We start from the raw sequence: 26,675 nt of genomic DNA, 5'->3' as shown, positions 1-26,675 counted from the left end.
CATATGGGTTTATCAATTCTATTCAACTTTTCAGAGAATTAACTTTGGTCTCATTGATTTTTATCCTGATTCCTTGTTTGCAATTTCACTGATTTCTGCTCTAATTTTCATTTGTAGTTTTCTGTGGCTTACTTTGGATTTAATTCCTTAGTATCACTGATCTCAATATTTTCCTACTGAGGCACTCCTGGACACAATCTCTTTCAGTTTCAAATCCAAACCTCAAGTAACTCTAGGTGACATGCAGCTAAGAGAACTTTCCTGCTTAATCTCTGTAGTCCTCTGTGCTGATCACTATGAGACCAACATGACTTCTTTGAATTACTTTCCTTCCTTTCTCACGTGTATTAGGCACACCATAAGGAAACTCTGAGAACTGGCTCATCAAATTATGCTTTTAATTAGGAACATGCATAGAATAATAACTCTCCATTGCCATACACTAATCATCTTGTTCTATTTTGTATTGACTGCATAGTGCTACTCGGTAATAGATAAAGCATTAGCATATGTGACGGCCAATACAAATGTTATATAGATAAAGCATTAGCATATGTGATGGCCAGTACAAATGTTACAGGACGTGGAGAATAGCGGATACATTTCTGCCGTGAAACTGCACCATAACAAGAAGAGAGATTGAGAAGGCATTCCTAGGCAGAAGAATGAAGAGGAAAGGAGGTGACCAATGCCTCAGATGAGAAGGAGTTGAAGACATCATAGGAGACAAGTCCTTACAGAGGAATGAAGCAGAGCTTGTAAGGAGGTGGCACAGAAGCGAACCCATTGGCAATTGGGGTGGTGTCGATGTCCTTTGGGTCAACCACAGATTTCAAAGTAAATTTTTGTAAAATCGCTGTCAGGAATAAAAACACCTCCATGCGGGCCAGGCTTTCTCCTGCACAAATCCGTTTTCCTGAAAATAACAAACACAGAGAGTACATACTCCTTGAACACTGTGTTTCTGGCTGTTAGAAAGAGTTGGCATTCACATCTGGTATTCCAACCTCTCACAGCTGTGGGGGAGTTTCATGAGGAACTGGCCAATGTGTTACTTATCAGTGGTTAGAAAGTAACAATTGATGAATGGTTGAATGGATAAATGTAAGCCACAACAGTTAGATAGGCAGACATAGAATGGATACACATGCTGTCCACATAATTTCATATCTTAATGGCTACCCTGGCATTGGAGAAGGAAATGGCAACCCACTCCAGTGTTCTTGCCTGGAGAATCCCGGGGACAGGGGAGCCTGGTGGGCTGCCATCTATGGGGTCGCACAGAGTCGGACGCGACTGACGTGACTTAGCAGAGCAGAATGGCTACCCTTATTTACACAAATTTTTAATGAGCTTTGGCACTATGCCAAGTACTTCATTAACAATTCTCATGCAATTTGATATTTCATGTTTTCATCAACCTTTTTCTTCTCCTGGAAACACACAGTATAGTTGTAGTTTATGTTCTTAGTCTGATGTCCCTATCATCTTTATTTCTACTCCTCACAGCCTCTGTTCTCTGCTCTAACTACATCTTCATCAATCTTCAACACATCTTGAAGTTTCAAGTTTTACAACACATGGTTCCTTATGGATAAGGTACACTTCTCTTATATTTTCAGCACCTAGCTCAAATTTTATTTCTGAATTTGAAAGAATTGGGTCATCTTTTCAAAGCTTTGGTAACTTAGAGCAATAAAGAGCATATATTATGAGAAGGGAAAGTGTGTGGGCATTGCAATTCCTACACCTGAGTATAGGAAAAGAGCAGTCCAACCAGCCCCTGAGTGGGAATTTTATAAGAAGTTCCAACTGATCCCCCCCCCCACCCCGCCCCCAAAGCATCTTGTCCTTTGAAGTAACGAAGGAAAAAATTTTGTTACCTGCTGAGAAAGGCATGAAGTGGTCACTCTTTTTAAAGTTACCACTCTCATCCAGGAAGTGGCCAGGGTCAAACATTTCTGGGTTAGGAAATACTTTGTCATCATACAGCACAGATGTCAGCGATACTAATACACCTGTGCCCTGGGAAGAAAAGATGAAGATAAACTGAATTATAAAGAAGTCATGGAACTGGAAGAAATGTTATAAATTATTCATTCCAATCTTATGACCTACAGGTGAGGAATTCTAGGTCCAAAGAAAGACAATGGCATTTTGAGCCAGACAAAGAAGTAATAAATAAGGAATAAGCTTAAGGCAAGTGACAGTGGTATTTGAAGTGGTGAGTTCATGGATCCTAGTGTGTTAGACCTTCTGAATCCATTCTGCTTATCATACTGGTGTCTGTCCCCATCAGCTGCCTTATTTCACTACTTTAGTTTTCACTCATCTAATATGTGGATTATGGTTTAAAATGGGGAGACTCTTAGAGTTTGGGATGTCTGGATTATAAGTTCATAAGGCTTTTATAAACAGATTTCTCATCTAATTAATAATAAATTCTGTGATAATAACAATAAGTATAATAACAACTGCTAGTATTTATCATTGCCATGCGGATTGTTTGTCTTAAAGTATATGGCAGGGTTCATTAGAGATGGATGCTAGCTTAAAAACATATAGAAAGGGCGGGGGGGGGGGGCGGTCCTAAGATGGCAGAGGAATAGGACGGGGAGACCACTTTCTCCCCCACAAATTCATCGAAAGAACACTTGAGCCCTGAGCAAATTCCACAGAACAACTTCTGAATGCTGGCAGAGGATATCAGGTACCCAGAAAAGCAGCCCGTTGTCTTTGAAAGGAGGTAGGACAAAATATAAAAGGTAAAAAGAGAGACAAAAGATGTAGGGACTGAGATCCATCCTGGGAAGGGAGTCTTAAAAAAGAGAAGTTTCCAAACACCAGGAAACACTCTCTCCGGGCGGGTCTGTGGCGAGCCTTGGAATCTCAGAGGGCAAAATAATCGGGAGGAAAAATAAATAAATAATTAAAACTCACAGATTACCTGCATAACAGCAACTTCCAGCTGTGCAACAGCCCAGAGGCTCGCATCCCCCACTAGCAATCGGGGGAGGAACAGGGAGGAGCAGGCTGCACTGCTTAAGATAAGGACCTGGCCTGAATCCCCTGAGGGCAATCTGAGGAAACTAGCTTGAGATAGCAACCCAGACTGTGGAATAGCTATCCTGTGATCCTGGGAAAAGCCCTAACCACCACCAGGCACGCTTACAGAACAAAGGACTGAGCAGAGCTGGCTGGCTGTGGACCCAGTCTATCCCCTGTCAGAGACAGGCAGGTGAGGGCAGCCAGAGCTGGAAGGGGGCAATCGTGGCCACAAGGAGGCATCCTACACCAAACTGCAAGCAGACTTCCTTGATAACCAAGACTTTCTGGGATTCTGGACGGTCGACATCCACTGGCAGGGTGGCAGCCAGAAATCAGCTTCCCAGAAGAGACACACGGCACACCTGAGAAGGTGCGCCTGTTGTACACCCAGAAAACCAAGTGGCTGGGATGGGGGAGGAGATAAGTCGCAACCTTCAACTGAGGGTGACTACGCGTGTCAAGGACCTGGCCACCTGAGTTGCTCGGACCTGGGATGGGTGCAAAATGCAGGCCCAACAAAGTCCGCCTTTGTGGAGTACCCAAGAACATGAACCTGAGCGGCTTAGACGTGGGACGTGCATGCAAACCAGGGCCCACATCAGACAGTTCCCAGCAGAGCAACATGGAGTCTGAGCAGTGTAGACTGGGAAAGCACACACGCTGTGAGCAGGGGCAAACCCACTGTGGCTGAATCACTGTGAACACACACCAGTGATATTTGTTTGCAGTGTTCCTCCCTCCCCAAAGCACGACTGAACAAGTGAGCCTAAAAAAAAGTGACCACCACCGCGCCCCTTGTGTCAGGGCAGAAATTAGACACTGAAGAGATCAGTAAACAGAGGAAGCTAAAATAAACGGAGGGAACCGCTTTGGTTCAGGTGCAATAGATTAAAACTGTAGTTAGCACCGATTACATAGGAAGGGGCCTATAGACTGCAAGAAGTACAAGCCAGACCGAGGAACTATATGAAAATGAACTAACCCCACACTGTCCGCAACAGCTCCAGAGAAAGTCTTAGATATATTTTTACTATTATTATTTTTTTAATTAAAATTTTTTTATTTTATTTTATTTTTTTGGTTATTTTTAAGTCCCCATTACTCCTTTAATTTTCATTTTTATAACCTACTATTACCTTGCAAAAATAAAAAAGAAAGACTCTATTTTTAAAGCAAACTTCATATATATATATTTTATAATTTCTGTGACTTTGTGTTTTTTTGTTTGTTTTTTGTTTTTTGGGGGTTTTTGTTTTTGTTTTTTAATATTGTATTTTTGAGAATCTAACCTTTATTCAAGATTTTTAATCTTTGCTTATTGATATTTGTTATCAACTTTGTACCTTTAAGAACCCAATCTACAGGACCCATTTTTACTTGGGAGTGAGATCACTGGCCTGATTGCTCTCTCCCCCTTTTTACTCTCCTTTTTCTCCAACAGGTCGCCTCTATTTCACCCCTTCCCCTTTTCTTCTCTACCCAAATCAGTGAATCTCTTTGTGTGTTCTGGGCTGTGGAGAACACTCAGGGAACTGATTACTGGCTGGATCTGTTGCTCTCCTTTTGATTCCCCCTTTTATCCTCCTAGTCACCTCTGTCTCCTTCCTCCCTCTTCTCTTCTATGTGCAACTCCATGAACATCTCTGAGGGATCCAGACTGTGGAGAGCACATAGGGAAGTGATTACTGGCTAGCTTGCTCTCTTCCCTTTTGATTCCCCCTCTTCTCCTCCTGGTCACGTCTATCTCCCTCCTCCCTCTTCTCTTGTCCATGTAACTCTGTGTACCTCTCCAGGTGTCCATCACTGTGGAGAAACTTTTCATCATTTACATCAATGTTTTATCACTGGTGCTGTATAGAAGGTGAAGTCTTGAGGCTACTGTAAGAATAAGACTGAAAACCAGAGGCAGGAGGCTTAAGGCCAAATCCTGAGAACACCAGAGAACTCCTGAACCCAGGGAACATTAATCGATAGGAGCTCATCAAATGCTTCCATACCTACACTGAAACCAAGCACCACCCAAGGGCCAACAAGCTCCAGAGCAAGACATAACACTCAAATTCTCCAGAAACATAGGAACATAACTCTGAGCCGCAATATATAGGCTGACCAAAGTCACACCAAGCCCACTGACATCTCAAAACTTTACTGAACACTTCATTGCACTCCAGAAAGAAAAAATCCAGCTCCAGAACACTGACACAAGCTTCCTTAACCAGAAACCTTGACAAGCCACCCATCCAACCCCACCAACAGTGAGGAACCTCCACAATAAACAGGAACCACCAAACGGCAGAATACAGAAACACCACCCCAAATGCAGCAATATAAACAAGATGAAAAGGCAGAAAAATACCCAGCAGGTAAAGGAACAGGATAAATGCCCAGCAAACCAAACAAAAGAGAAAGAGATAGGGAATCTACCTGATAAAGAATTCCAAATAATGGTAGTGAAAATGATCCAAAATCTTGAAAACAAATTGGAGATATAGATAAATAGACTGGAGACAAGGATCAAGAAGATGCAAGAAAGGTTTAACAAGGACCTAGAGGAAATAAAAAAGAGTTAATATATACTGAATAATGCAATAAATGAGATAAAAAACACTCTGGAGGGAAACAAAAGTAGAATAAGGGAGACAGAAGATAGGATAAGTGAGGTAGTAGATAGAATGGTAGAAATAAATGAAACATAGAGGAAAAAAGAATTAAAAGAAATGAGGACAACCTCAGAGACCTCTGGGACAATGTTAAACACCCCAACATTCAAATCATAGGAGTCCCAGAAGAAGAAGACAAAAAGAAAGACCATGAGAAAATACTTGAAGAGATAATAGTTGAAAACTTTCCAAAAATAGGGGAAGGAAATAATCACCCAAGTCCAGGAAACCCAGAGATTGAAAACTTCCCAAAAATGGGGGAAGGAAATAATCACCCAAGTCCAGGAAACCCAGAGATTGAAAACTTCCCAAAAATGGGGGAAGGAAATAATCACTCAAGTCCAGGAAACCCAGACATTCCCAAACAGGATAAACCCAAGATGAAACAACCCAAGACACATATTAATCAAATTAACAAAGATAAAACACGAAGAACAAATATTAAAAGCAGCAAGGGAAAAAAACAAATAACACACAAGAGGATTCCCATAAGGATAACAGCTGATCTTTCAATAAAAACACTTCAGGCCAGAAGGGAATGGCAGGGCATACTTAAAGTGATGAAAGAAAATAACCTACAGCCCAGATTTCTGTACCCAGCAAGGATCTCATTCAAATATGAAGCAGAAATCAAAAGCTTTACAGACAAGCAAAAGCTGAGAGAATTCAGCACCACCAAACCAGCTCTCCAACAAATGCTAAAGGATCTTCTCTAGACAGGAAACACAGACAGGGTGTATAAACTCGAACCCAAAACAATAAAGTAAATGGCAATGGGATCATACTTATCAAGAATTACCTTAAATGTAAGTGGGTTGAATGCCCCAACCAAAAGACAAAGACTGGCTGAATGGATACAAAAACAGGACCCCTATATATGTTGTCTACAAGAGACAAACCTAGAAACAAGGGACACATACAGACTGAAAGTGAAGGGCTGGAAAAAGATATTCCACACAAATAGAGAACAAAGGAAAGCAGGAGTAGCAATACTCATATCAGATAAAATAGACTAAAACAAAGGATGTGAAAAGAGACAAAGAAGGACACTACATAATGATCAAAGAAGATATAACCATGATAAATATATATGCACCCAACATAGGAGCACCACAATATGTAAGACAAATGCTAACAAGTATGAAAGGGAGAATTAACAATAATACAATAACAGTGGGAGACTTTAATACCCCACTCACACCTATGGATAGATCAACTAAACAAAATTAACAAGCAAACACAAACTTTAAATGACAAAATAGACCAGTTAGACCTAATTGATATGTATAGGACATTTTACCCCCAAACAATGAATTTCACCTTTTTCTCAAGCACACACGGAAGCTTCTCCAGGATAGATCACATCCTGGGCCATAAATCTAGCCTTGGTAAATTCAAAAAAATTGAAATCATTCCAAGCACCTTTTCTGGCCACAATGCAGTAAGATTAGATCTTAATTACAGGAGAAAAACTATTAAAAATCAAAACATACGGAGGCTGAAAAACATGCTGCTGAATAACCAAAAAAATCACAGAATAAATAAAAAAAGAAATCAAAATATGCATAGAAATGAATGAAAATGAAAACACAACAACTCCAAACGTATGGGACAGTGTAAAAGCAGTGCTAAGGGGAAGGTTCATAGCAATACAGGCATACCTCAAGAAACAAGAAAAAAGTCAAATAAATAACCTAACTCTACACCTAAAGCAACTTGAAAATGAAGAAATTATGAACCCCAGGGTTAGTAGAAGGAAAGAAATCTTAAAAATTAGGGGAGAAATAAATGCAAAAGAAACAAAAGAGACTATAGCTAAAATCAACAAAACCAAAAGATGGTTCTTTGAGAAGATAGATAAAATTGACAAACCATTAACCAGACTCATCAAGAAAGGGAGAAAAATCATCATCAAAGGGAGAAAAATCAAATCAACAAAATTAGAAATGAAAATGGAAAAATCATAACAAACAACACAGAAATACAAACGATCATAAGAGACTATTATCATCTCACAAGCTAGTAAAGTAATGCTCAAAATTCTCCAAGCCAGGCTTCAGCAATATGTGAACCGTGAACTTTCTGATGTTCAAGCTGGATTTAGAAAAGGCAGAGGAACCAGAGATCAAATTGCCAACATCCGCTGGATCATCGAAAAAGCAAGAGAGTTCCAGAAAAACATCAATTTCTGCTTTATTGACTATGTCAAAGCCTTTGACTGTGTGGATCACAATAAATGGTGGAAAATTCTGAAAGAGATGGGAATACCAGACCACCTGATCTGCCTCTTGAGAAATTTGTATGCAGGTCAGGAAGCAACAGTTAGGACTGGACATGGAACAACAGACTGGTTCCAAATAGGAAAAGGAGTATGTCAAGGCTGTATACTGTCACCCTGCTTATTTAACTTCTATGCAGAGTACATCATGAGAAACACTGGACTGGAAGAAACACAAGCTGGACTCAAGATTGCCGGGAGAAATATCAATAACCTCAGATATGCAGATGACACCACCCTTATGGCAGAAAGTGAAGAAGAACTAAAAAGCCTCTTGATGAAAGTGAAAGTGGAGAGTGAAAAAGTTGGCTTAAAGCTCGACATTCAGAAAACAAAGATCATGGCACCCGGTCCCACCACTTCATGGGAAATAGATGGGGAAACAGTGGAAACAGTGTCAGACTTTATTTTGGGGGGCTCCAAAATCACTGCAGATGGTGACTGCAGCCATGAAATTAAAAGACGCTTACTCCTTGGAAGAAAAGTTATGACCAACCTAGATAGCATATTCAAAAGCAGAGACATTACTTTGCCAACAAAGGTTCGTCTAGTCAAGGCTACGGTTTTTCCTGTGGTCATGTATGAATGTGAGAGTTGGACTGTGAAGAAGGCTGAGCATCAAAGAATTGATGCTTTTGGACTGTGGTGTTGGAGAAGACTCTTGAGAGTCCCTTGGACTGCAAGGAGATCCAACCAGTCCATTCTGAAGAAGATCAGCCCTGGGATTTCTTTGGAAGGAATGATGCTAAAGCTGAAACTCCAATACTTTGGCCACCTCATGCGAAGAGTTGACTCATTGGAAAAGACTCTGATGCTGGGACGGATTGGGGGCAGGAGGAGAAGGGGACGACAGAGAATGAGATGGCTGGATGGCATCACTGACTCGATGGACGTGAGTCTGAGTGAACTCTGGGAGTTGGTGATGGACAGGGAGGCCTGACGTGCTGCGATTCATGGGGTTGCAAAGAGTCGGACACGACTGAGCGACTGATCTGATCTGATATGTAAATAAAGTGGACAACTTGGAAAATATGGACAAATTCTTAGAGAATTACAACTTTCCAAAATTAAACCAGGAAGAAATAGAAAATCTTAACAGACCCATCACAAGCACGGAAATCGAAACTGTAATCAGAAATCTTCCAACAAACAAAAGCCCAGAACAGACGGCTTCACAGCTGAATTCCACCAAAAATTTAGAGAAGAACTAACACCTATCCTACTCAAAATCTTCCAGAAAATTCCAGAAGTCGTGTCCGACTCTTTGCGGCCCCATGGACTATAGTCTACCAGGCTCCACCCTCCATGGGATTATCCAGGCAAGAGTACTGGAGTGGGTTGCCATTTCCTTCTCCACCAGAAAATCGCAGAGGAAGGTAAGCTTCCAAACTCATTCTATGAGGCCACCATCACCCTAATACCAAAACCTGACAAAGATGTCACAAAAAAAGAAAACTACAGGCCAATATCACTGATGAACATAGAAGCAAAAATCCTTAACAAAATTCTAGCAAACAGAATCCAATAACACATTAAAAAGATCATACATCATGACCAAGTGGGCTTTATCACAGGGATGCAAGGATTATACAATATCTGCAAATCAATCAATGTAATACACCACATTAACAAATTGAAAGATAAAAACCATATGATTATCTCAATAGATGCAGAGAAAACCTTTGACAAAATTCAACATCCGTTTACGACAAAAAACCTGCAGAAATCAGGTATAGAAGGAACATACCTCAACATAATAAAAGCTGTATATGACAAACCCACAGCAAACATTATCCTCAATGGTGAAAATTTGAAAGCATTTCCCTTAAAGTCAGGAACAAGACGAGGGTGCCCACTGTCACCACTACTATTCAACATAGTTTTGGAAGTTCTGACCACAGCAATCAGAGCAGAAAATGAAAAGGAATCCAGATTGGAAAAGAAGAAGTAAAACTCTGACTGTATACAGATGACATGATCCTCTACATAGAAAACCCTAAAGACTCTACCAAAAAATTACTAGAGCTAATCAATGAATATAGTAAAGTTGCAGGATATAAAATTAACACACAGCCATCCCTTGCATTCATATACACTAACAACGAGAAAACAGAAAGAGAAATTAGGTTTAATTAGGTCCCATTTGTTTATTTTTGCTTTTATTTCCAATATTCTGGGAGGTGGGTCATAGAGGATCCTGCTGTGATGTATGTCAGAGAGTGTTTTGCCTATGTTCTCCTCTAGGGGTTTTATAGTTTCTGGTCTTACGTTGAGATCTTTAATCCATTTTGAGTTTATTTTTGTGTAAGGTGTTAGAAAGTGTTCTAGTTTCATTCTTTTACAAGTGGTTGACCAGTTTTCCCAGCACTACTTGTTAAAGAGATTGTCTTTAATCCAATGTATATTCTTGCCTCCTTTGTCAAAGATAAGGTGTCCATAGGTGCGTGGATTTATCTCTGGGCTTTCTATTTTGTTCCATTGATCAATATTTCTGTCCTAATTAAACTTAAAATCTTCTGCACAACAAAGGAAACTATTAGCAAGGTGAAAAGGCAGCCTTCAGAATGGGAGAAAATAATAGCAAATGAAGCAACGGACAAACAACTAATCTCAAAAATATACAAGCAACTCCTACAGCTCAACTCCAGAAAAATAAATGACCCAATCAAAAAATGGGCCAAAGAACTAAATAGACATTTCTCCAAAGAAGACATACAGAGGGCTAACAAACACATGAAAAGATGCTCAACATCACTCATTATCAGAGAAATGCAAATCAAAACCACTATGAGGTACCATTTCACACCAGTCAGAATGGCTGCGATCCAAAAGTCTACAAGCAATAAATGCTGGAGAGGGTGTGGAGAAAAGGGAACTCTCTTACACTGCTGGTGGGAATACAAACTAGTACAGCCACTATGGAGAACAGTGTGGAGATTCCTTAAAAAACTGGAAATAGAACTGCCTTATGATCCAGCAATCCCACTGCTGGGCATACACACTGAGGAAACCAGAAGGGAAAGAGACACGTGTACCCCAATGTTCATCGCAGCACTGTTTATAATAGCCAGGACATGGAAGCAACCTAGATGCCCATCAGCAGATGAATGGATAAGAAAGCTGTGGTACATATACACAATGGAGTATTACTCAGCCATTAAAAAGAAAACATTTGAATCAGTTCTAATGAGATGGATGAAACTGGAGCCTATTATACAGAGTGAAGTAAGCCAGAAAGAAAAACACCAATACAGTATACTAACACATATATATGGAATTTAGAAAGATGGTAACAATAACCCTGTGTACGAGACTGCAAAAGAGACACCGATGTATAGATCAGTCTTATGGACTCTGTGGGAGAGGGAGAGGGTGGGGAAATTTGGGAGAATAGCATTGAAACATGTATAATATCATGTATGAAACGAGTCGCCGGTCCAGGTTCGATGCATGGTACTGGATGCTTGGGGCTGGTGCACTGGGATGACCCAGAGGGAGGGTAGGGGAGGGAGGAGGGAGGAGGGGTCAGGATGGGGAACACGGGTATACCTGTGGCGGATTCATTTCGATATGTGGCAAAACTAATACAATATTGTAAAGTTTAAAAATAAAATAAAATTTAAAAAAAAAAAGAAAAGAAAGAGAAATTAAGGAAACAATTCCATTCACCTTTGCAACGAAAAGAATAAAATACTTAGGAATATATTGACCTAGAGAAACAAAAGAACTATATATAGAAAACTACAAAACACTGGTGAAGGAAATCAAAGAGAACACAAATAAATGGAAAAATATACTGTGTTCATGGATTGGAAGTATCAATATAGTGAAAATGAGTACATTACCCAAAGCAATCTATAGATTCAATGCAATCCCTATCAAGCTACCAACGGTATTTTTCAGAGAACTAGAACAAATAATTTCACAATTTGTATGCAAATACAAAAAACCTCGAATAGCCAAAGCAATCTGGAGAAAGAAGAATGGAACTGGAGGAATCAACCTACCTGACTTCAGGCTCTACTACAAAGCCACAGTCATCGAGACAGTATGGTACTGGCACAAAGACAGAAATATAGATCAATGGAACAAAATAGAAAGCCCAGAGATAAATCCACACACCTGTGGACACCTTATCTTTGGCAAAGGAGCCAAGAATATACAATGGAGAAAAGACAGTCTCTTTAACAAGTGGTGCTGGGAAAACTGGTCAACCACTTGTAAAAGAATGAAACTAGAACACTTTCTAACACCATACACTAAAATAAACTCAAAATGGATTAAAGAGCTAAACATAAGACCAGAAACTGTTAAACTCCTAGAAGAAAACATAGGCAAAACACTCTCTGATATAAACCACAGCAGGATCCTCTATGACTCACCTCCTAGAATATTGAAAATAAAAGCAAAAATAAACAAATGGGACCTAATTAAAATTAAAAGCTTCTGCACAACAAAGGAAACTATAAGCAAGGTGAAAAGACAGCCTTCAGAATGGGAGAAAATAATAGCAAATGAAGCAACTGACAAAGAATTAATCTCAGAAATATAGAAGCAACTCCTGCAGCTCAATTCCAGGAAAATAAACAACCCAATCAAAAAATGGGCCAAAGAACTAAACACATTTCTCCAAAGAAGACATACAGATGGCTAACAAACACATGAAAAGATGCTCAACATCACTCATTATCAGAGAAATGCAAATCGAAACCACAATGAGGTACCATTTCATGCCCATCAGAATGGCTGCTATCCAAAAGTCTACAAGCAATAAATGCTGGAGAAGGTGTGGAGAAAAGGGATCCCTCTTATACTGTTGGTGGGAATACAAACTAGTACAGCCTCTATGGAGAACAGTGTGGATATTCCTTAAAAAACTGTAAATAGAACTGTCTTATGACCCAGCAATCCCACTGCTGGGCATACACACTGAGGAAACCAGAGTCAAAAGAAACACATGTACCCCAATGTCCATCGCAGGACTGTTTATAATAGCCAGGACATGGAAGCAAGCTAGATGTCCATCAACAGATGAATGGATAAGAAAGCTGTGGTGTATATACACAATGGAATATCACTCAGCCATTAAAAAGAATACATTTGAATCAGTTCTAATGAGGTGGATGAAACTGGAGCCTATTGTACAGAGTGAAGTAAGCCAGAAAGAAAAACACCAATATAGTATACTAATGCATAATGTGGAATTTAGAAAGAAGGTAACAATAACCCTGTATGTGAGACAGCAAAAGAGACACAGATGTATTGAACAGTCTTTTGGACTCTGTGGGAGAGGGTGAGGGCAGGATGATATGGGAGAATGGCAATGAAACATGTAAAATATCATATGTGAAATGAATCGTCAGTCCAGGTTTGATGCATGCATGATACAAGGTGTTTGGGGCTGGTGCACTGGGATGACCCAGAGGGATGGGATGGGGAAGGAGGTGGGAGGGGGGGTTCAGGATGGGAAACACATGTACACTCATGGCAGATCCAAGTCAATGTATGGCAAAACCAATGCAATATTGTAAAGTTAAATCAATACATTAATTAATTAAAAAATAAAATTAAAAAAGAAACATACAGAAAGGATGAAAAAATAGAAAAATCATTTTATAACAATTCAGCTTAGGGTCACCGACTTAAGCAACATTTACCTATTAATGCTAAAAATGTAGGGTGAATGATAAGCATGAAATTTACCAAGTTCTAGTACTATGCCATAGATTTTTATTAATTAAGTGTAAAAAAAAGCCAGAATATAGGCCATGGAAAAACCTGACAGATACTATTTTATTATGTGAACAATAGTGCATAACTGATAACGAGATAAATGACATGATGTGGCCTCCCACCTTCCCAACGAATTTCAGTGGGAAACACAAAGCACTATGTAGTTCTCTTGCCGAATCATAACTGGAATCTAATTTCTAGAGAACCAGCTTGAAGAATATTTTACATGAGTATTGGCCTGGACACTTCACAAAGTGAAATGTACTAAAAGAAAACAAAGAGGGCAAAGAGAACTCATAATGGAAGATTAAAAAGTGAAGATAGCCAGATTTCATGCTTGTTCTTTGGCTGGATATTGAATTAAAAAGGGAAAAAAAGACCATAAAGGATATTCCAGTAAAAGTGGGAAAATTTGAAATACAGGCTGGGGGGACCTCCCTGGTGGTCCAATGGTTAAGACTCATGCTTCCACCGCCTTAACATCTAAAGTTATTAATAATTTTAGTCTATATCAATGCCCACATTTTATTTAAAAGGGAGGTGTTATATCATTCCAAATATCCACTAGGAGAAGGATGAATTTTTTGTGGAAGAATATAAACATCGTCTGAAACTCAGCATTTTCTCATTTATAACAATTGATACTCAAAAAAAAGTTATTAGGCACTTCAAAGGCACAGCTAGGTGACCACAAGTAGAAGAGGGGAAAACTTATAAAATATGTCCACCATAGGGAACATTTCTCATCTCACTTTATAAGGACATTATCTTAATATCAGAAATCTGACAAGAAAATTTTGAGGAAGAAATATAGACCAAAATTCTTTACTCTAAACAGCGAAGTTCTGAACAAAATGTAGCAAACCAAATTCAGCTGTGTGTATATTTATAGTATGTATATTTAGTGGGAAATTGGGGCCATACAATCATAGCAATAGTTGTAGAAATCAATATGAAAAAATTGTATAGCAATTATAACCTATAAATCATAAAAAATAAAGAGGGTAAATTTTCCTAATCTAAGTTTTAAAATCTACCAAAATGTACATAAAACATGCTCAGTAGTGAGAGGTTAACCTCCACTCTCCCATAGACCAGAAATGAAACAAAGATGAAACACGGATATTAACCCAGATTACAGGGCAATGTATATAGAAATTGCAATTAATTTAGAGAAAGATTTTATTAGTAATGATTTTAAAATTATCAAGTTTCTTACCATTAAAATCATCAAATGATAAAAGCTGATTATATTCCCATATTCCAGATAAAAGAAATAGAAAAGACTAAAAAGTTTATAAAAGCAAGAATGATATTAAGCACCTAGGGGGGAAACAAAACAACAAAAGATTTGCAAGCCAATCAGTACACTGAAAAATTTTGAGAGAACTATAAACCCCCCAAAACTGGAAGTATATACCATATTTATTAACACAAAGATAAAATGAGTCATGATGTTAAACCTTTCTAAATAGATCAAATATAACATTGATAAAAATCCCAGCAGGGAGCTTTGATAAATTGACAAACCAGTACTAACATTGTTTGGAAAAGTAAACAGCTAAGATCAGGAAAACAATATTAACAAAGCAGAACAAATTTGGAAGACTTACACTGCTACCTGTCAAAATCTGTTATAAACTTTCTAGACTAACCTGGAAACAATACACAAACCATTGAATTGCTACACATATGATTTTTGTGCTTCTCTCATCTGTGTTCATTAAGGATTGCACCCATACTGAGAGAGTCATTTCCTAGGCAGGTTGATAAGGAGTCTAGGGGTCCCCAAGGAGAGAGGGGTCTGGAATTCTCAAGGAGGAAGAAAGGACAAACTTTTTTTTCCTTCTCTACATTCCTTAGGATTATATAACAATAATGTGTCCTGCCTGAGGACAATCTCTGGATTAAACCTTCTGGCTAATTCTGTTATCTTAAAATGTAAATTATGGGAGTAGACCTGGTCTTTACAAGGATTATATAACAATAATGTGTCCTGCCTGAGCACAGTCTCTGGATTAAACCTTCTGGCTAATTCTGTTATCTTAAAATGTAAATTATGGGAGTAGGTCTGGTGAGGTCTTTACAACCTCCAGACATTCTTTGGATTCATTGGCAAGTATATAACTTCATTGCTAACACTAGCAAGTGGGTACTCTTTCTGCCCCCTTCTGATGCCTATGTCAGAAGCTTTCTCTATCTCCTTTATACTTTAATAAAACTTTATTACACAAAAGCTCTGAGCGATCAAGCCTCGTCTCTGGCCCCAGATTGAGTTCTCCTCTGGGGGCCAAGAATCCCGGTGTCTTCGTGTGGTTCAACAACAACCTTTCAATACCATGAAATGGGAATGTCAAGACCACTGAAGTCACTGTAAGAGAAACCAATCTAACCTTGGGGATGATATAGTTTCTGAGTTCAATGTCATGGGTCACCATATGGGGCAGACTGGAAGGGACCAGGTCAATGTATCTCTGGATCTCGTGGACCACAGCATCCGTGTAGGGCATGTGGCTTCTGTCCTGCATGCAGGGGCTCCGGTGTCTTCCAATCACACGGTCAATCTCTTCCTGGACCTTAGCTGATAAGAGATAGTATGACTAATGCAAAAAAGAAAAATGCATATCACATTTGCATACCAATTCAGGGATCAGTTCAGTTCGGTCGCTCAGTCATGTCCGACTCTTTGTGACCCCATGGACCTCAGTACACTAGACTTCCCTGTCCATTACCAACTCCCGGAGCTTGTTCAAACTCATGTCCATTGAGTTGGTGATGCCATCCAACCATCTCACCCTTTGTCATCTCCGTCTCCTCCCACCTTCACACTTTCCCAGCATCAGGGTCTTTTCCTTTTGTTTTTTTTTTTCCAGGTGCTGATTTTATTTTTATTTTTTAACTTTACAATATTGTATTGTTTTTGCCATATATCAACATGAATCCGCCACAGGTATACATGTGTTCCCCATCCTGAACCCTCCCCACTCCTCCCTCCCCGTACCATCCCTCAAGGTCTTTTCCAATGTGTCAACTCTTCGCATGAGGTGGCCAAAGTATTGGAGTTTCTGCTTCAGCATCAGTCCTTCCAATGAATATTTAGGACTGAGTTCAGGGATACACGAGGCATTATGAAGGTATTCCAACATCATTATAAACATCAGTTAGGACTCCCCTGGTGGTCCAGTGGAAAAGAATCTGCCTGCCAATGCAGGGAGCACATGTTTAATCTCTGGTCTGGGAAGATTCCATATACTGTGGGGCAACTGAGCCCATGCCTTGCAATTACTGAGCCTATGTGTTGTAACTACTGAAGCCTGTGTGCCCTAGAGCCTGTGCTCCACAAGAGAGGCCACTACAATGATAAGCCTGAATACAGCAAATAGAAAGTAGCCCACAGTTGCTAAAACTAGAGAAAGTCCACATGCAACAACAAAGACCCAGCAGAGCCAAAACTAAATGAATAAATAAACAAAAATTAAAAAAAAAAATCAGTTAAATGCCCAGAACTACACCCAGACATAGAGAGAAAATGACTGTAATATAGATGTGTGCACGTTTCCTACAAACTAGGCTTAAGACACATCTATACATATCTCTATATTAACATATATGATAAATGATGAACTGTTTCAAAATATAAACAAAACATAACCTCAAGACATTATAGTCCTTGCTGAAAGAAAAATAGGAATCAGATGTTAATTTTTAACAAAATAATATAGAGGTAGAAATGTTAAATTATACATTTTGTGTATTTGTGTATTTGTACAATTTGCAATGATACTCTTTTCATCTTCCAATTTCCGTAAGCCACCACACTGAGTATTCTAGCAGTTTCTTCTGAAATTGATGCTATATTTCTAAATAATAATTCACTGTTTCTATTTTTAACATACCTATTTCTAGACAATATTGTCCTGTGGGAGATGAGAATTTATTAGTATAGCTCCATCTCCACTTCATACAGAACACACATAATTCCTGTTACTCCATTCCCCCCAATATATTTAGATCACAACTTTTGGCTGTTAGAATTTCATTTTATTATCATTCTGACTACATAAACAAAGTTTCCTGATCAGACAACTATGATTATGTTTCATTTTTTGTATTTTCTTGGACTTAAATATGTCTATTTCATCTTATAAATTTCTGCATCTTGATCTACAATTATTTCCAAATACTGAGATAAATATTCCAAACTCCAAATAATAATTTTCCTTTTATAAGGAAATCTCAGATCATCAATTACTTCTCTATTGTTTGGTCTCTCCCTTCATAGCTGCTTTATCTATCTAATCCATTTTGAAGCAGATATTTTCTATGCCTGATACCTAGCAATAGCCCTGACACTTTCATTCTCCTTCATGAGTTCTCAAGATTTCTGGAGCCATGATTTCCTATGACATGACTTCAGGCATTTGGATGAGAAAAGGGAAAGAGTGGGTAAAAATTTTGTCAAACACACTGGTCTGAAAACACCCTTTATAAAATCAATACCCAGTTTGATAGTTGCTCTTGAATTCTGATGCTGTTGTGAACTCTAATCCTTTATCTATGACCTGCTACATTTCTCTGAAAGTTTTTGCAATTTTCTCTTTTATCCTGGTGTTCTGAAATTTCATGACCCTCTGTCTTGAGATGAATGTTTTTATTTCATTCACTCTGCTAGACATATCAAGAGAATTATCTATCTACATGGCAATATTTAGAGGTCTTTTCTCCAGAGTGTTCATGCTCTGGAGTTTTTCTCTTGCTGCTGAATTTCAGGAAGCAGGGTGCAGAACAGAGCTGAGTCTGAATTCAAGATGTGGATTCTTCCCTAAACTTTCTTCCATGCCACACTATTTCCTCCTGTCTCTGCCCAGTGTCCTGGGCGTAGGGCCTCTTAGATACCACTTCTGTAGAGAGTAAACCTCTCTCATTCTATTGGGGGAACACAGTGATCTGATAAAGTGAAAGTGTTAGTGTCTCAGTTATGTCCAACTCTGTGATCCCATGGACTGGAGCCTTCCAGGTTCCTCTGTCCATGGAATTTTCCAGGGAAGAATACTGGAGTGGATTACCTTTCCCTTCTCCAGGGGATCTTTCTGACCCAGGGATTGAACCTGGGTCTCCTGCATTGCAGTCAGATTCTTTACCTTCTGAGCCACTAAGGAGTTGTCAAAGAGCTGTGGCTAGATGAGCTACTTTTATCAGCCTTTGTCTCCCCCTATTCTGTTTGACACCTGCTACTTCTAAATGCTGAAACTTACAGGATGGTAGGGATATAAATAACTTTTCCTAATTATGTATCTTCCTTTTCTGATATTTAGGACACAACTTAATCTTCTCTGTGCTGTGCTTAGTCACACAATTGTGTCCGACTCTCTGTGACCCCATGGACTGTAGCCCACCGGGCTCCTCTGTCAATGGGGTTTCCAGGCAAGAATACTATAGTGGGTTGCCATGCCTTCCTCCAGGGGATCTTCCCAACCCAGGGATCAAACTCAGGCCTCCCGCATTGGAGATGGATTCTTTATCACCTGAGCTACCAGGGAAGTCCAAGGATACTGGACTAGGCAGCCTATCCCTTCTCCAGGGGAATCTTCCTGACTTGGAAATCAAACCGGGGTCTCCTGCATTGCAGGTGGGTTCTTTACCAACTGAGCTACCAGGGCAGTATCTTCCTTTTCCGATATTTAGGACACAACTTCATCTTCTCTACTGACTTCATTATCACCCCTCAATATGTCCTCTGTGTTTTAGAAATTTGTTAAAGATCTATCTGTTGCTGTTTCCTGGCCTCTTCTTGTCCAACTTTAGAAGACTAATTCTCATTTGTAATAGTTCATAGTCATTGTAGAGACATCCTGACACATGACAGGACATTGTTTCTAAATTGCTATGAACAATCATAGCTGTTTAAACGTAAATGTCTTATACAATGTTCTTTGTAAAAGATAAAATTATAGACTGCCAAAGTTCTTATTTTGGCAAGCACTGTTTCTCTATAACCAGACTTCTGGACTAATAAAATACCTTTACAGGCACCTTAAACCTGAATAGTACAATTTCTTGTGAATCTAAATTTTTAGATCACTTCCAAGAAAGTAGATGTTATATCTGGCTACCTCACTAAATTTCTAGGATTTCCATTTAGGCTTCAGTAAGGAGAGTATCCTGGAGAAGGCAATGGCACCCCACTACAGTACTCTTGCCTGGAAAATCCCATGGATGGAGGAGCCTGGAAGGCTGCAGTCCATGGGGTCGCGAAGAGTCGGACACGACTGAGCGACTTCACTTTCACTTTTCACTTCCATGCATTGGAGAAGGAAATGGCAACCCACTCCAGTGTTCTTGCCTGGAGAATCCCAGGGACAGCGGAGCCTGGTGGGCTGCTGTCTATGGGGTCGCACAGAGTTGGACACAACTGAAGCGACTTAGCAGCAGCAAGGAGAGTATCCAGAGAAGGAAATGGCAACCCACTCCAGTATTCTTGCCTGGAGAATCCCAGGGACAGAGGAGCCTGGTGGACTGCCACATGGGGTCACACAGAGTCGGACACTACTGAAGCGACTTAGCAGCAGCAGCAAAGAGAGCTTCCATTTTCCCTGCCCTGGCTTTAGAACATTGCATTTTCAGAATGAGGTGGTAACAAATTGGCCTTTCCATAATAAAGACATTATGCAGCCCCAGGCCAATTCATGCTGGGAGTGCCAGCTACACATGACCTCCCATGAAATCCAGATGCTGCTTTATCGCTTTTGTTATTTTCCACAGTGTTTCACTCCTGTCTGTCATCCTCCTGTATTATGTAAAGATGTCCCAATACCATCCCTTCGTTAAATCTGAAAACATTAAGCTGCTCAAACAGAGATTTACATAATTCTCGAAGAGCAAGAAGATGGAAAACACTTCGAGTCTCTTTTCAATATCTCTTCTGCAGTCACCCTGCTCACCATGTACCATACCTGTGACCTCTGGGTGCTTCAGCAGCAGGAGGAGCCCATATCTCAGAGTGGTGCTCATTGTCTCTGTCCCAGCTCCAAACAAATCAAATACAGTGGTTGTCAAGTTTTCCAAAGTAAACTCCAATTGTTGATTTTGTTTTTCCTAGGAACGATTTGATAAAATTGTTTGACAAGCTAGTTTATCAGAATTACCCTTAATCCAAAATAGCTCATGGTGTTTTAGAGTTAAGGCAACATACAAATTACTTGGCAATTACAGAAAAAAAAAACCATTGTATAGAAAAACAAGATACTATAGATCAGTTGACTTAAATGTTATTTTCTCCTGCCTTATTCCTCATTTGCCTAAAAGTTCCATTCATCAGCCTCTTCTGCATTTAGGTAGTGGTTCAGATAGTAAAGAATCTTCCTGCAATGCAGGAAACTCAAGTTTGATTCCTGGGTAGGGAAGATCCCCTGGAGAAGGCAATAGCTTCTCCATCCCCCAGATATTGGAATGGCTACCCACTCCAGTATTCTTGCTTGGAGTATTCCATGGACAGAGAGAAGCCTGGTGGGCTACAGTCCATGAAGTTGCAAAGAGGCAGACACAGCCGAGTGACTAACACATTCACTTTCAGGCTATGCAGCTTAATTTTTTGCCAGCAAGATATAAATAGAAACCTACTGGTACACTTCCTCTTTCTTACTCAAAACAAGTATTTGATAGATTGAAAGTGATTTCCATAGAAATGGAAATCAAAAGAAAGCTGGAGTAGCAATACTCATATTGGACAAAATAGACTTTAAAATAAAGACTGGGGTTTTGCTGGTGGTCCAGTGACTAAGATTCTGCACTCCCAATGCAGGGGGCCCAGGTTTGATTCCTACTTGGGGAACTAAATCTCACATGCTGCAACTAAGTGTTCACATACCACAATTAGAAGATCCTGCATGCCACAACTAAGACCTGGCACAGCTAAATAAATAAAGATAAGCAAATAAATTAAATAAAGACTGTTACAAGAGACAAGGAAGGACGGTACATAATGATCAAGGATCAATCCAAGAAGATGTAACAATTATGAATACATATGCACCCAACATAGGAGCACCTCAGTGTATCAGGCAAATGCTAACAGCCATTAAAGGGGAAATCTATAGTAACAAAATAATAGTGGGCAAATTAAACTTAAAGCACTGGACAGATCATCCAGACAGAAAATTAAGAAGGAAACACAAGCCTTAAATAACCCATTAGACTAGATACATTTACTGTCCTAGATATTAATTGGGAAGTCCATTCTAAGGCACCAGAATACACTTTTTTGTCAAGCACACATGGAACATTCTCCAGGATCTCATCTTGGGTCACAAATCAAAACTCAGTAAATTTTAGAAAATTGAAATCATATCAAGAAACTTTTCCAACCACAAGGCTATGAGATTAGATATCAATTACAGAAACAAAATGTATAAAACACAAACACATGGAGGCTGAACAATATGTTATTAAATAACCAATGGGTTGAACATGACTGAGCACACACCCACCACATTGCAACCAATGGTATTATACATGATACTATACACCGAAAATCCTAAAGATGCTACCAAAAAATTACTAGAGCTCATTGATGAATTTGGGAAAGTTGCAGGATACAAAATTAATACATAGAAAAGAAATCTCTTTCATTCCTATACACTAACAATGAAAGATCAGAACGAGAAATCAAAGAAACAGACTCATTTGCCATCACACCAAAAAGAATAAAGTAGCTAGGCATAAACCTACCTAATGAGGTAAAAGATATGTACTCAGAAAACTATAAGATCCCAACAAAAAAATCAAAGATGACATAAACAGATGGAGAGATATATCATGTTTGTGGATCAGAAGAATCAATATTGTGAAAATGACTGTACTACCCAAGGCAATCTACAAATTCAATGTTCAGTTCAGTTCAGTCACTCAGTCATGTCTGACTCTTTGCGACCCCATGAATTGCAGCACGCCAGGCCTCCCTGTCCATCACCAACTCCCGGAGTTCACTCAAACTCACGCCCATCTAGTCGGTGATGCCATCCAGCCATCTCATCCTCTGTCATCCCCTTCTCCTCCTGGCCCCAATCCCTCCCAGCATCAGAGTCTTTTCCAATGAGTCAACTCTTCGCATGAGGTAGCCAAACTATTGGAGTTTCAGCTGTAGCATCAGTCCTTCCAAAGAACACCCAGGACTGATCTCCTTTAGAATGGACTGGTTGGATCTCCTTGCAGATTCAATGTAATCCCTATCAAATTACCAAGGGCATTTTAAAACAAACAAACATAAAAAGCACTTGACAAGTAAAAGAAAGCAGGCTGTTCTAAGTACTGAGTAGAAGGGACTGTTAACATGCAAAAACACTGTCCTTAGGCCAGTATTAATTTCACGATGCATTTGTAACCTCCAGTGGTCCAGTGCCATGTCTAATATTAAGTAATAAACACCCTCAAGGGAGACCAAACACTCTGAATGAGTATACTTTTTAGAAAAAGAGTCATCGCCTTTGACTTTACACAAGCTATAAGCTTGTCAATTCAAAACTATTCTGAAGTCAGTAAGAAATGCAGTGAACTCATAAAACAGTACTAGTATTTTGATTTCTTGAATTGGATTTGAAGATAAAGCCATTACATGTACATAGCCTATCATTATTAGGCTATAGAAAATACTGCTGAAAGGAATTATATAAAACAATGTTGAAAGATTAAAGAAAGCCTTATAAATAAAGGGCTTCCCAGGTGGTGCTAGTGGTAAAGAACCCACTGGCCAGTGCAGGTAGATGGAAGAGACACAGGTTTGATCCCTGAGTTGGGAAGATCTCTTGGAGGAGGGTGTGGAAACCCACTCCAGTATTCTTGCCTGGAGTATCCCATGGACGGGGGAGCCTGGCAGGCTGCAGTCCACAGATAGTACTGAAGTAAGTTAGCATGTATACAAATAAAAACCTTCCTTGATATAGATCAAAAGCACTCAGTATTATTATGATAGCATTACTGAATTAATGTCACAAAGAAGGCAGATAAGAAGTTTCAAAAATCCATCCCTCCACTGAAACAACAACTGGCCATGCACAAAGTGTCTGAGCAACTACTTTGGGACTCTGGAAACTAGTTAGACACTTGCAGCTGATGTGCTTAAGTGCAGTGTCTGATAAATGTGACATCTCCCATGCTGACTAACATTCTTCATAACCCAGTTCCAAGGCAGATAGTTATAGAAAGTGTGGGCTGTATTTGTGGTGCAGCCAGCGGATCTCAGAACAGGACACTGGACCACATTCTTCTACATTGGGATTGTGTGTTTGGATCACCAAGAGGCTGGCACAGAAAGCAGCCATTGTTTCAATATCCATGGCTTTCATTGAAAACACAAAGAGAATGCTTTCTTTTCCCATTTATATTTAGGCAATGGCACCCCACTCCAGTACTCTTGCCTGGAAAATCCCATGGATGGAGGAGCCTGGAAGGCTGCAGTCAATGGGGTCGCTGAGGGTCGGACACGACTGAGCGACTTCACTTTCACTTTCATGCATTGGAGGAGGAAATGGCAACCCGCTACAGTGTTCTTGCCTGGAGAATCCCAGGGACGGGGGAGCCTGGTGGGCTGCCGTCTATGGGGTCGCACAGAGTCGGACACGACTGAAGTGACTTAGCATAGCACAGGTATTTAAGAGAATCTCTGTAAGGTCACTATCTGACTATGGAGATAACAGAACAGAGAGTCAATTGACCACACAAGATAAGAAAATAGTCTTGGCAAAAATAATCTGGAAAAGTTACTACACAAAGGAATTAATACAGTCTTCATCAAATAAAAATAACAATTGTTAGAAGAGTGTAAAATATTATTTCCAGAGTTACCACATTATATTATATAAAACATGTAAGTATGGTCCATTAACAGCTGAAAAAAGATTGACACAAACCACTGTTGAGGAAACCCAGACACTGGACTTGCTGGATTAAAAACTATAAGATACATGTCTTAGGTATGTGCAAAGAGAAGAAGGAAACCATGTATGAAGAACTAAGAATATCAAAAAAGTATAAGAACAATTAGGGAATATCAATAATGAGAACAGCATTGTAATAAAGAACCAATAGAAATTCAGGAGCTAAAAGTACAATACCATAAAAATTTTAAAACTTACCAGAGAGTTTCTGGTATTGTACTTTTTACAATAAAAAGTAGTATACTGAAGTAAATCATTCACTACATCTAATCATTATAAACTATGTAGATAAATATCCTATTTATAATGGAATATAATATAACCATAAAAAGGAAGGAAATACTGCCATTTATGATTGCATGGATGGGACTTGAAGGCATTATGCTAAATGGAATAAATCAGGAAGAGAAAATAAAATATCATATTATCTCACCTATATATGGACTATGGGCTTTCCCAGTGGTGCAGTGGTAAAGAATCTGCCTACCAAAGCAGGAGACACAAGAGACCTGGGTTCGATCCCTGGGTCAGGAAGATCCTCTGGAATAGGAAATGGCAACTTATTCAGTATTCTTGCCTGGAGAATCCCATGGACAGAGGAGCTTTGTGGGCTACAGTCCATGGGGTCGCAGAGTCAGATACAACTGAGCGACTGAGCACACACACATATGTGGACTATAAAATAAAAATCTGAACTCATAAGTGCAGAGAACACATTGATGGCTGTCAGAGACAAAAAGGGGTCAGAATGAATGAACGTGGTCAAAAAGTACAAACTTCCAGTTGTAAAATATAAATAAGTCCTGGGGATGTACTATACAGCATGATAACTGTAGTTAATACCTTATTGTAAATGTACAAGTTGTTAGGAGGGTAAATCTTAAAACTTCTTATCACAAGAAAAAAATGCAATTATATCTGAGATGGATGTTAATTAGACTTATCGTGGTGATCATTTTGCAATACATGCATATATTGAATCTTTGTGTTGTACATCTAAAGCTAATATGTTATATGTTTATTATATGAATTCTAAATTTCTAATTTTTATTAGAAATAAAAGTCTACATTGTCTACAAGTCACTTAAGACCCAAATACACAAATATGTTGAATGTGAAAGAAGAAAAAAGATATTGCAAGATTGAGTAGACAAATAAAGTCTTAAGAAGGCCTGTCCTCAAGAGAAGCTAGTTAACCAGAGCCTCACCTGCTGGGGTTTTATCAGACACTAACTGACCTGAGGGTAGAGAAATATCCCATCCAATTAGCTCTAGCTGTGGGAGAAGTGAAATTCCCAGTTCTGGCCCACTCTCACTTTCCCGCCCCATATAAGGAGGGAGAAAAACAGTGAGGAACACACATGAAGTTAACAGTCTAGAGGCATAGGCTCACTAAAATTTTGCGACCCCTAGCAAAATCACTTTCTTGGTATAAACTGACAAGTTTATTCTAATATCCACATGGAAATTTAAGAGACCACAAAAGCCAAAACAATCTTCAGAAAGAACAACAAAGTTAAAGGACGTCTCAATTTCAAAACTAACTACAAAGCTAGTAATTAAGACCACCGGATGATGTGACACTGACATAAAGACAGAGATTATCAAAATAGAGTTGAGATTACATAAATAACCCTCCACATTTTGAGTCAACTGATTTCTGACAGGGATGACTCATGTGGAAAAAACAGTCTTTTCCACAAATGGTGCTCACAGACACCAGCTTCCAACTCCATATCTATGTCAATCCGTTTTACTTTACACTCAATTAAGGTTTCTCTCTTCCATCCACCTACTCTTTCCCATCACACTTCTCTGCACTGCTGAATACAGCATATACCCATCTGAAATTCCCTCCCTTGTCTTCAATGCGAATATATTATTATATTCACAACCGCTGGACATACAGGAAGGCCAGCTGCCTCAAGCCATTCTTTTCCAGTCCATCACACAGTGTGTGCAATTACCATGACCGTCTTCATATTACAGCATGATATTTTGTATTTTCTCAAAATAATAGGACAC

General features: G+C 39.3%; 1 protein-coding gene across 1 annotated transcript in view; it reads right to left on the bottom strand.

The window, feature by feature from the left end:
- Positions 1-333: 333 nt before the first annotated feature.
- Positions 334-26,675, bottom strand: part of LOC133239201 (cytochrome P450 2C9-like) — a 54,758-nt gene continuing 28,416 nt past the window's right edge. Inside the window, exons 6-9 of the mRNA XM_061402864.1 lie at positions 20,673-20,814; positions 16,113-16,300; positions 1,884-2,025; positions 334-916 (exon numbers count right to left, since the gene is read on the bottom strand). Coding sequence (XP_061258848.1) covers positions 735-916; positions 1,884-2,025; positions 16,113-16,300; positions 20,673-20,814 — 654 coding nt within the window. The 3' untranslated portion in view covers positions 334-734. The remainder of the gene's footprint in view (positions 917-1,883; positions 2,026-16,112; positions 16,301-20,672; positions 20,815-26,675) is intronic.

Source organism: Bos javanicus, chromosome 26 (genome assembly GCF_032452875.1).
Source record: "Bos javanicus breed banteng chromosome 26, ARS-OSU_banteng_1.0, whole genome shotgun sequence".
In the NCBI taxonomy this organism is placed as follows: domain Eukaryota; kingdom Metazoa; phylum Chordata; class Mammalia; order Artiodactyla; family Bovidae; genus Bos; species Bos javanicus.
The sequence above is the reverse complement of the archived record's forward strand: the minus strand, read 5'-3'. Positions and strand labels throughout refer to the sequence as shown.